The sequence below is a fragment of the Rana temporaria genome, chromosome 5, assembly GCF_905171775.1.
Source record: "Rana temporaria chromosome 5, aRanTem1.1, whole genome shotgun sequence".
NCBI classification, from domain to species: Eukaryota; Metazoa; Chordata; class Amphibia; order Anura; family Ranidae; genus Rana; species Rana temporaria.
In genome coordinates, this window is record NC_053493.1 from 240,205,174 (window position 1) to 240,217,755 (window position 12,582).

A 12,582-nucleotide genomic window follows, 5' to 3' on the forward strand; every position below is an offset into this window, starting at 1 on the left:
CCCCCTCTCCTTCTTGCTTATTAATTGCAAATACATGCATTGGCTCCACACGCATATGTAAATGGCAATAAACCTACATTTTGTTTCAAGCAGGGGGTGGGGCCAGGGGTTGGGTCAAGGGCGTAGTTGAAGGGGGCCCCGTCAGGTAGGCTGTACGGGGCCCCATGATTTCTAACGGCGGCCCTGATCGGGGGTTGTATTTCGTGCATAAAAATGTTGTGACTGCATATTATCTGTTTCTTTCTTAGGAGAAACGACTTTTAATTGTTCTGAGCAATTGCCGCTACCTGGAAAGACATACACTGCTGAACATTGCTGAAAACTTTGAGAAGCAGGGCTTCCAAGGAATAGAGAAGATAACCCAGGTATACATTTTATTTGTTTCCTCTGTTTTGTTTCTCAGCTAGATGCTGGTTAAACTGTTTTAATTTGCAACTAATTATTACCGTTCTGCACTACATAATAGGAGTATTGGTGGTAGTCCCTGTTCTTAACCTGTGGGTTTCCACTCCACTGTCCTCATTATACTACTTGTGGTTTGGGTACGTTAACGCCAGTCCCTTCATATTAATATGGTAATATAAATGTGAGTGAACATCCATTTCATGGATTTCTTCTCCTGCTCTCTGAGCTTGTGAGATCTCATTGGATGCAAACCAATGAGATGCATTTATTATTGGAGACATGCACAAACAAAAGAGAACAAATCAAATGATATAGTATATCAAGCAAAAGCTGCAGTAAAAAAGTCTATTCACAAGAGGTATCGATGCTGCAGACAGATGGAATATGCTGGTGGCAGTTAAAGAGTTAAAGCTGAACTCCAAACATATAAAATAAACCACCAATATATGCAGATAAGTCTTCATTACACAAAACATCAATTAGAGGTAATGCTAAACTTTTTATTTTTCTTAATTTTGAATGGAAAAAACCTTTAACCCAAAGTGAAAGTTAACCCTATTAATGAAATTTGAGCTGGGCACATATATCTGCAGTGTTTTCTTTTCTCTCTTCAAAGCTCTAAGTCCCCTGACTTTCTCCTGCTTCGGTCTTCTGTTATCAGCATGATGGCTTCTGACAAGTTCTCTTTCAACTGTGATAAATCCAGGCTGAATTTTGTGTCTGCGAGGGTGCTATAAATAGATTAGCAGATAGCTGGTCTATTCACAGCACAGCAAGTTTCTGTGAAGGGGGTGTGTCTTTCCTCCAATCAGCTGTCTCACGGTGTATGGCAAGAATCCACACCCATAGGTGAATCGGGAATTCTAACAGGACGTGCACTTTCTAAACCGTATATAAAGCTGAAGACAGCAGATATATAGATAGATAAACTTATGTAGGATAGTCACTGTCGGAGACTGGTGCGCAGCTATGCCAAACACCTACAAAAGGTAATTTCTGCTCAAATGGGCAATATTTTCATCTGAGACCAAGGGTGAAAAGGCAAATCTTCTTGTGTTTTATTTAAGTCTATCTTCTTTAAACTGTATTCAAAAGAAGATCTTGCATTTGTGTGTTCAAATAAACATGTTTGAAAAACTCAATAATTTCCATGAGATGCACCTAATTTTAGCTGTAAAATCTAACATTTGTTTTATAAAACATTATACAACATATAATATCTAATGAAAGCTTCATGTTGCACTATGATACCACAGAGTGCTTTGCAGTATGTGGCACGCTTAGTGGTCGGTATCACAGTAAATATTCTTTCTAAAGTACAAAAAGTAGTTATCCAACACTCAAGCACTCAGAATACTTCCTGCTATCAGATTTCTATGTAACATGTTGTCTTCAGTGTCAGCGTCTCAACTTGAAGATCCTAATCTTAAGAGAAAGAATAAAATTGATTAAATCTTGGTCACCTTCTTTCTCCCTCTTAAGCCTAGAGTGGGATTTTTTCTCTTTAGATTCAGAGAATAAAATGTCAGAGTGGGTGTGATTACGTATACCTTTAATTTTGACTTTCTGATAAGATGTATTTTTGATGACGAATCAGAATCCTGTGACCAGGGTTATATTATTTTTTTCCAGAAATGTGTGCCGTTTACATTTTTGTATATATATATTTTTTTTTTTCCAGAAGACAAATTTGACGCTTAAGATGTTAAATTCTAGTAAAGTGTAGATTAAACTATTTTTTGCATGGACTTGATTGTTGCCTCAGGGTTCAGGTCATTTTTGTTCTTTCTGCTTTTAAAATCTTTAACTGTGCTCTATATTTTGTTCATGAAGTATCAAAATAGATTGGAAAAGTAACCATGCTCCGGCTGTATATCAGCTGTCACTAAACACACACACACACACACACACATATATATATATATATCTATATTACCAAAAGTATTGGGACACCTGCTTTTACACACACATTAACTTTAATGGCGTCTTAGTCCGTAGGGTTTAATATTGAGTTGGCCCACCCCTTGCAGCTATAACAGCTTAAACTCTTCTGGAAAGGCTGTCCACAAGTTTAGGTGTGTCTATGGGAATGTTTGACCATTCTTCCATAAGCACATTTGTGAGGTCAGGCACTGATATGGATAAAGAAGGCCTGGCTCGTAGTCTGTGCCCAAATTCATTCCAAAGGTGCTCTTTTGGGTTGAGGTCAGGACTTTTTGCAGGCCAGTCAAGTTCTTCCATCCCAAACTCGCTCATCCATGTCTTTATGGACCTTGCTTTGTGCACTGGTGCGCAGTCATATTGGAACAGAAAGGGGCCAACCCCAAAATTGTATTATTTAAAATTGTATTTTTTGTAGTTTCAAAACAATGTTTTGTGATTGTCGTGACATTATTTTATATATATATATATATATATATATATATAGAATTGTTGATGCAGGATAAGCTAAACCTGGGGTATAATAGTACAATAGAAATATGTTATAATAATTGTGCCAAATTGTGAAAAATAACATTAATTAATTATTACTTTTAATTTCAAGGCCAGTAACGAGTCTCTCAGGGAGCTGGACCATAGATTATTTGAAACCTTTATCGAGATGAAAGCAGATCCTATAGTTGGGTCCCTGGAGCCTGGTATTTATGCTGGGTATTTTGATTGGAAAGACTGCCTTATTCCTACAGGTAATGTAACCTATAGTAGTGGTTATACATTATGCAAAATGAAAATAAATGTACTTTGGAACTGATGTGAAAATACTTTGTCATATCAGTCTTGTCATATCAGTGTTGTATGTCTAGCAATGTACTACTAACCCAAAATGTAAAAGGGACTTCTGTGGTGCAGCAAGCCTCTACTAAAATGTCATAATACTAACTGAACACAATATTATAAAATCATGTGTTTAAAATCTCTTTGTTTAACAAAAAATAAATAACCGTTTATGGGGGCTGTTCCCATCCCCATGGTCAGGGTCCCTTTTACCTTCGCAATAAAGTGATATCTGCCCTGGACCCACCAGTCGCTCATCAGATTCAGTTCCAGCTGCGTTGAACTGACAGGGTGGTCTTTGCCTCTGTGTAAGTGCACTTTTCTGCCTGCCTATTCACACACTCAATTCCATCCTGGTGTTCAACATTCTGGGCAGTGCAGTTTCTAGAGCTAGGCTTATATCCAGATTATAGGGTGCAGGTGTTTGCTGCACCCTTACAGTCCTGAGTGCTATCAGTGTGACAGCTAGAAATTATGTCAACTTTGTGTTCTTTTGTTTTTTAAATCCTTAATAAAAAAAGAGACTGAGGGTACCATCAAGGGAGTATCATTGTTGAAAGCACCATGCCCGGACATTTATAACAATTAGTATGTATGCTGAAACAAGAGATAAAACCTTTATTGACCCACACACACAATACACATTTTGTGGAAGAGAGTAAATTTCCAAAGGAATTTTTGCCAGTTAATATTGTCTTGATCTTAAAATATGCAAAGGATTATGAGGAGGTGGCCTCTTATTAAACCATTCTACTTCTGAGTTTTAATATTAATTAATAAATTCATAAATTAGTAAATTCTCATGTTGATCATGGCAGGAAGGTTAAAGTGGATGTAAACGCAATTCATAAAATTTGAGCTGGGCACATATATCTGCAGTATTTTGTTATTTCTCTTCAAAGACCTAAGTCCCATAGCTCTCTCTTGACCCGTTCCTCTGTTATCATCCTGATAAAAAATTCTGTCCAGGGAGGTTGCTATAAATAGATTAGCAGGGAGCTGGTCCTGTTACAAAAAACGTCTGAGAGTCTCTGCCTATGATGAGAGGGGGTGTGTGCCTTTCCTCCAATCAGCAATGTTAGCTATTTTGGCTGTATGCCCAGACATCACACTCTGTGTTAAACAGGAAGAGAATATTTCCTAACACGATCTGAACTTTCTAAACAGTATATAAATGTGAAGACAGCAGATATACATAGGGATGTAGGGATATTTGGTTCATCTCTGTGTATCATCTAAAGCTGTTCACTTCACTGGGTGTATGGAGGGTTTACATCCACTTTAAAGCAAGAGGTTGGTTGGAGATCTGGTGCATAAAGATTAGCCTGGCTGATTATTATATAATGATATAAGACTGTAACCCTAGAGAATAAAATAGCGGTCACTGCAATACTTTCTGTCACACCTTACTTGCGCAGCGGTCTTACGAGCGCCCTTTTTTAAAAAAAAAAATACACTTTTACACAGTAAAAAAAAAATGTTATATTGTGAAAGATAATGTTATGCAAAGTAAATTGTTACCAAACATGTCACACTTCAAAATTGCGCCCGCTCGTGGAATGGCGACAATTTTTACAGGTTAACAGTTTTAAGTTACAGAGGAGGTCTAGGGCTAGAATTATTGCTCTCGCTCTAACGATCATGGTGATACCCTCACATGTATAGTTTGGACACTGTTTTCATATGCATCTTAAATATGAGATTTCAGGTCAAAAAGAGAAATGCACGCCGTTCCTGAAAATACCGGAGTTATGGCAGCTAGCTGCTGCCATAATAATGTTATTTAGCATCAAAGTACCGATGTATGGGGACGGCGATTTGGGTGAAGTGGTTAGATGCCAATAGAAGGAAAACAGGGATGACCTCCCAGTATGGTCATCGTGACAGATGCTGAGCGGGTTTTTGATAATATTTAGTGGAAACATATCAATAATACAGTGGGGAAGTTTAGATTTGAAGGGAATGGTATGGACTACATTAACCTAAACCATATGATTTATGAGTATGTGAGATTAGAAAGTTTTGGAATTAGCAGGATGGCTTGAAAATCTGACTGAACGACATTGTTTTCTTACTGACTCGTTAAGGAACATAGGATTTATAAGTAGTTGGGTTGTACAGCTGCCTACTGAAGGATTTTAGACTGGTGAACAAAACAAACAGTATGGTAGCACACACGAGGCAGATCGATGATACTTACACTAAGACACTCAGATTCCTTGGATATTTTATATTTAAGGTTATGGCCAAATCCTCAGGCATTATTCTGGCGACTTAACTCCAGCATCTTGCAGGCTGGGAAATGGACGATCTGCATGCATCTTCTTATAATATACTTGTCTACCTATTTCGTAACAGCAATCAGTTGTTGGCTCTAGATTCCACCATCCCACCCTCCGTTCAATTTACATATCCAACAGTAAACTTGATATATAAGATATGGCAGTCTAGTAAAAAAAAATACTGGGCATCTCAGGCTACACTAGATTTATGCCATTATGGTCGGAAAGAGTATTTCCGGAAATCCTACAATTGGCAGGATTTTCCAGGTGGGGAGCGCGCTGGGATTAACACCCTGATACAACTTTATTCTGATGGGGTTTTGAAATCGTATCAACAACTCTGAACTGACTATAATCTAGGCCAAATTTTTTTTATATATATATTCATGTATTATATCATTTAAAGAGTTTTATTGAAGCAATAAACAGATTGTACAAATATACAACAATAGAATATGTGTATAGCAATAATACTGAAGTGAGTAAAAAATTAAACAAATAAAAACTTACATACATCTTGTATGACATAAGCAGTCATATGTTGCATATAATGTGACATCACACAAAACTGTCAAATTTCCTGAGTAGATCAACAATATTCAATAATTCAAGTGAGAGGGAGAGAAAGAGAAAGAAAGAAAGAAGATAGTAAGGGGGAACGACTATCTTATATCTGGCATAGACCTAAGCCTTTCAAAATCTTGTGAGTATCTGAAGATAAACCAAGGGGACCAAGTGTCATGATATTGCTCAATAGCATCATTCGCCTGCGCTGCTATTTCCTCCATGTCACAAATATCTGTTACTCTGTGGAGCCAATCCCGAACAGAAGGGATGCTCGTCGACTTCCAATGCAGTGGTATAAGGGACTTGGCTGCGTTTAATAGGTGTTTAGAAAGGGAGCGCTTATATCTTTTGAAAGAGAAGCTATTGACATGCAGCAGACAGCACGCAGCATCAAGCGTCAAGTCTGTTTCAGTTATAACCTTTATGATTCTTGTAATCTCGGACCAGTACTGAGTTATCATCGGGTATTGCCACCATATGTGGAGAAGCGTGCCTACGTCAGCCTGACAGCGCCAACACAGGTCAGATGTTTGAGGGTACCATTTATGCAGTTTGGCGGGAGTTGCATACCATTGAGTGAGTAGCTTGTAAGCTGTTTCCTGTACTCTGGTGCTAAGAGAGCACTTGTGGGTATGTGTGCAGGCTCTTTTCCATTACTTATCAGTTAAAACCATATTAAGATCCCTTGACCAGTTCTCTAAATTTGTCTGTTGCATTTTGGCTTGAGCTCTGGATCCAGGAGTACGACAGCAATGTGGCGTTTCGAATTGGTTTCCCCTCCAGGCACACTGATTCCAATTCAGTAAGTTGTCTAGTGGAATGTCCTCTACGTCGGGCATCAGTAGCATAGCTACGGATTTGAAAGTAAGTCCACAGGAGGAGTCGCGGACAAGGAATGTCTGTCTTGAGGGTTTGGAAGTCCTTAATCAGCGCATTTCGAAAACAGTGTTTAGCTAATAAGGGGGTGTTAGTGTCTGGCAAGTGTAAAAGATAGTTCCCTACTCCCGGTGGAATGTCCGGATTGTCTTTAAGTGGAGTGAGAGGGCTCAGTTGTGTGGAAAAATTGGGCTGTTTCGTCAAGTAGTGAAATACTGAAAAAGTGGCGTTTACTAAGGGATGTTGTTTCAAAGTATTTGGGCATGCCGCCCATGGTATCCAGGGTGAAAATCCGAGCGCAGTTGCGCTCAAGTCATTTTCCAGGGAGACTCAGTCTTTTATGTCTTTGTGACAATGCCAGTCCACAATCCTGGTTATGTGAGAGGCATAATAGTATTGTCTGTAATCCGGTAAGCCCATACCGCCTCTTGCTTTGTGTCTAGTCAATAGATTAAATCTTATGCGTGGGCATTTGTGCGCCCAGACAAAGTTCCTACTAAATGTCTGGGAAAGCTGGGGTGTGAGCCAAACCCCCAAATACTTGAGTGCAGAAGAATCTCACTTGAAGGGGCAATTGGTCTGGGTATCTTTCAACATCACATCAGGAACGGTAACGTTCATTGCCTCAGATTTTGTGTAGTTAATTTTCATGTTGGATACATATCCATACAGCGAAAATTCTGTCATTAGTCGGGGGATTAATGTCAGTGGTTTTGTAAAAAAAAAAAAAAAAAGATCGTCCACGTAGGCTGCTAATTTAAACTCCGTATTCGTTACATGGAAGCCCTTGATCTCCTGTTCCATCATCGCTCTTCTAATGAACGGTTCTAGCGTCAAAATGAAGAAGAGAAGTGGCGACAAAGGGCAACCCTGCCGTGTGCCATTAGAAATGTGAATGGTGTCTGACAGGGAGCCGTTTATCCTTAATTGGGCTGAAGGATTTTTATAATGTGCCGATATCCAGGTTAGCATTCGGTCCCCCAAGCCAATAAACCTGCAAGTCTCCAGCATATAGTCCCATGCTACACGATCGAATGCTTTCTCCGCATCCGTGGACATGAGAAAGCCCTCGATCTTCCGCTGCCTAGCAGCGTATATCAGGTTGCGTGATTTGATTACATTATCCTTAGCCTCTCTACCCGGCATAAATCCCGCCTGTTCTGGACCAATGAATGTGTGCAGGAGAGGCCTAAGCCTATTAGCAATGATCTTTGCCATGAGTTTGACATCTAAGTTCAATAGAGAGATTGGCCTATAGCTGGTGCACTGTGCTGGGTCTTTGTCTGGCTTGGGTAGGACCATTATGTGAGCCGATAAAAAGGTCTGCGGAACCTCTCTGGGTGAGGAGAAAGTGTTCAGGGCTTTGGTAAGGTGGTCCGTCAAAATGTCTACAAATGTTTTATAAAAGATAGAAGAGAACCCATCTGGCCCAGGGCTCTTCCTGGCCTTAAGGTCTTGTGTTGCCAGTTTGATTTCAGAAGTGTCAATAGGGCGTTCAAGGGCCACTGCATCTGTTTCTGTCAATTTAGGGAGTTTGGATGTTTCCAGCTAGTCTCGGATGACTTGCAATCTATCACCCTTTGCGTTAAATGGTTTATGTTGTCTGGGGAGATTATAAAGGGTCGTGTAGTACTCGTGAAAGTGTTTTGCAATAAGGTCATCGGCTACATCTACCTTCTTTATTTTTAATACCCAGGATGGTATTCTTATATCTGGGGCTTTTTAATACTCTAGCCAAAAATTTGCCTGTCTTCTCCATACTCATAATATATATTTTTTTAAAGAATAAAAAGTGTTTAGAGGTGGCAGTCATGATTTGTTGTAGCGTTTTCCTAGCGTCTAGTAAATCTGCTGCAAGTCTCTCAGTCAGGGACTGCTTATGTTGGGATTCCAATTTCAAAATCTTATCTGTCAAGTCCATAACGGCCTTTTCTTTGTCTTTTTTACGTCGGGCTCCCAATTTAATAAATTTGCCTCTAATAAAACACTTATGTGCTTCCCAAATTGTCAAAGGGTCTACATCCAGGGTAAGAGAGACGTCAATTGTGGGAGTAGCTCGGGGTCTGACAATAAAGATGAATTAAGTCTCCATGTAGGGGACGTGCATTTGGGGGCAGTCAGTTCCAGTGTAAGGGAGATGGGGGCAAGATCCGATAAGGATTGAATACCTATATGTGCATGTTTTGCAGCAGACAGATCTCTGCGGGAAACAAACAGATAATCAATTCTGGAGTACCTAGCATGAGGTATTGAATAGAAGGTAAAGTCCTTATCGTCTGGATGCAGGTATCGCCAAGAATCTATTAAGTGTAAGGAATTCAGCAATGTTTTGAGGCTTTTTAAAATTCTGAATTTTATATATGTTTTCCCTGACAAAGTATCCGTCAGAGGGTTTAGGGGCAGGTTGAAGTCTCCCCCCAGGATTATGCATCCAGAGCCGAATCCCTCAAGCTGCCCTATCAGTCTTTTGCAGAAAGATAAATGTGACGTGTTTGGGAAATATGCATTTGCCAATGTAGTTGGGGTACCTTTATAGTTGCCTTTGATGAATATATACCTGCCCTCCGGGTCTGTCAACCTCAACCTCAAGTCATTTCAAAAGCGGCCTCCCTGCTAATCAGGATTGAGACCCCCTTTGGTTTTGCTTGGTCATTGGTGGCATGGTAAGCCTCTGTAAAGTAGGAATCAGTAAGCCTGGGTACCTTATTAGTCTTGAAATGTGTTTCCTGGAGAAAGCTGAAGTGTGGTCTTTCCCTTCTCAGTTCACATAGCAGAGCTGATCTTTTCTCGGAATATTCAATCCCCTCACGTTATGAGAGATCACGGTGGGGTTACGGCCCAAAGATGAGTATGCCATGGATCAGAGTTTGTTGACTCGTGGAGTCTGCGCCTAAAAAAAAAAAAAGCAGCTCAAAAACAAAACTGTAAATCAAAAAGTAAAGTAATGTGCCGAAACACACAATGTATCAGCGCGCACGCTATCAGACATCTATGCCAGTCATGCACAATCACTATCAATAAAGCAGTAGTCGTGAAGAAAAGCAAAGAAATAAGAAGAGATAAATCAGAAACAGGTAGAAAAGGAGAAGTAGAATTAAGTAGAGGATTAGAGAATAAGTGAATGAATTACAACCTCTTAAATAGTTAGACTATCAATAAGGTTAACAGATGTGAGTTTCAATATGACTAAACGGCAAACCGGGAAACACTTTGTGGGGCAATGTGAGGCGATGGCTGCAACGAACAGCATCGGGTATACACCAGGTAATGTCTGGGACGTATAAGTAGTACCAGGATGTGGGGCAGAAGGTTTGCGGCCTCATGACATACAAATTAAATCATTTAAAGGTGTGTTTTTGCTCTATAAATGTCAGACGACAAAGACACCCGATGTACCAACTGCAAAGTGGCATATCTCCAAATGGGTAGCGACAAAACATATCACCCCTGAATGTACAAACATAACAGTATCAAACCTGAAAAAAAGGGGGGGGAGGATGAAGTGCCAGTGCGGTAAATTGCATTCAGGCAGTAGGACCTTAAAATAATACCAGTCATCAATGTAAGCTTCTCTTCTGCCCATACAGGAGGATGGGCATGTTATGGACGACACAAATACCGTAGCACACATCTGATGTGGACAGGATGCAGAGTCACATGTCCTGGATCCGATAACCCGACATTATGGGACAAACAAAAGCTGCAGCTGTAGTTTAAACAGTGATCAGTTGTTCCCAACACTGTAACCTCCTTCTGCAATTTACATGTAAAATGAGCCATACTGTACAGCAAAAAAAGGGGGAAAGTCAAGGGGATCAGTTCCAGTTACGTCCATGCACCTTTCCTCTTCAAGCACATCTTTAGCAAGGTGCCAGGAAAAGATTCTCCTGCATATGCAGGCACTTCTAACGAAAGTCAACAGCATAAAAGATAGTATGTGATAACATCAAACTGTGAAATGTACATACCAGGAAGGGTGCAAACATGGTAGATCGAGTGCCAGTCTAAGCTACAAGAGCTATGTAGCCCGGGAGTAGGTTTCAAACATCATCACCCCCTAGAGCTCTGGATGAATGTGCCTTGTTGTTGTTCGGTGTGCCCGCAAGTGAGCCTCCCTGTCGGCCATGTTTCATCCTTTTGGAGCTCTTTTCATCCGGCGATGCAAAGGGAGAACAGGGTGGGCTTCTCTCCAGTGGGGGAATGCGAAATTCCTGGTACCAGTCCAGGAGATCCAACCATCCAAGGTGCAGAGAGGAGCAGAATTCCACTAGGTCATCAGGGGAGCGCAGGGAATGTTGGCGGCCATTATGCGTTACCCGCAATGCAAATGGGAAGCGCCATGTATAGCGCAGGCCTTTCTCTCTGAGTTTGTCTAGTACAGGGTGCAGAGCCCTGCGATTTTTCAGGGTAATTTGAGACAAGTCCTGGAAAAGCATGATAGTCTCGCCATTAAAGATAATTCTATCATTTCTGTGGCCCTGCATGATTTCTTCCTTAAACACATAGCTCTGTAGACAGCAGATCACATCACGAGGCGGCATGTTATCAGGGCCCCGTGCTCTCAAGGCCCTGTGAGCTCTGACAAACTCTATGGCAGTGTCATCAGGTTTCTCCAGCAAGCTATTAAATACACGCTGCAACGCTGGTATGATATGATCGTTTTCCACCGATTCAGGGATCCCCCTGACCCGAATATTACACCTCCTCCCCCTATTGTCGAGATCCTCCAGGTGTCTATTAATTTCGATGAAATGATTAGAGTGAGAAAAAGTCACCTTTTCCAGCCTATGGATCGCTCTTTCCCTCTGTCTCCCTGCAGCTTCAGCAGACGCCATCTTATCATTCAGTACAAGCAGGTTAGACTTCAGGTCTGTGATTGCTGTTGAAAATGTTGACTTAATGTCTGCTGCAAGGACAGACATGTCCGCATACGTAAGGGACAGGTTGGGATTCGATGGTCCCCTACCGTTGTCCTCAGGTGCCAATTGCAAGTCCTTGCTGTAATCTTCCGATGCATGTGTCTGCGCCATTTTGCCTCTGGGCCTGCAGCTCCTGGAAAGTGATTGCTTTTTAAAAGGTCCGAGATGTTCCTGCCATTGTACACCGCCGAAGTGCGCCTTGGTCTGGAGTGGGGTGCCCGGTAGCTCTGTCTGCTCATTATCAGGCGTAGTCCAGCAGAAACATAGGTTATAGGCCGCGAAACCTCCGGAGCTCCCTCAATGTGCTGCCATCTCAGCCGCGCGCCAAGCCGCGCCCCCATTCATATATTATATACTATCTGCTCCGGAGCATTTTGGGGTATTTTTACATACTTTTGAGTCTTTCTGGGTGCTTCAGAATGTTTGAGTACTTTTTAGTGCTTTTAAGTGCTTCGGAGTGCCTTCAAGTACATCTGGGCACTTTGGAGTGCCTCTGGGTGCCTTTAAGTGCTTCTGAGTGCTTTTGTGTACTTCTGAGCACATCTTTTGTACATTTGTTGGCTGTACATAATGGTTGTTTTTTACTGTGTTGATTGTTCTGGTTTGTATACTTTAAACATCAATAAACTTAATATCTGATTTTAAAAAAAAGACAAAATAACAAGCCAGTCCTATTGAAGGTAATCTTATAACATGGATACAGTATTGCAATTGTATAAGATGAGAACAGAATGAAAAAAAGGAAAGTGTCCAGAAAG

The 12,582-nt window shown here is 40.9% G+C and overlaps 1 protein-coding gene across 1 annotated transcript in view; it reads left to right on the plus strand.

The window, feature by feature from the left end:
• EXOC2 (exocyst complex component 2) overlaps positions 1-12,582 on the plus strand; it is a 308,760-nt gene that overhangs the window by 244,482 nt on the left and 51,696 nt on the right. Inside the window, exons 21-22 of the mRNA XM_040353634.1 lie at positions 249-365; positions 2,951-3,092. Coding sequence (XP_040209568.1) covers positions 249-365; positions 2,951-3,092 — 259 coding nt within the window. The remainder of the gene's footprint in view (positions 1-248; positions 366-2,950; positions 3,093-12,582) is intronic.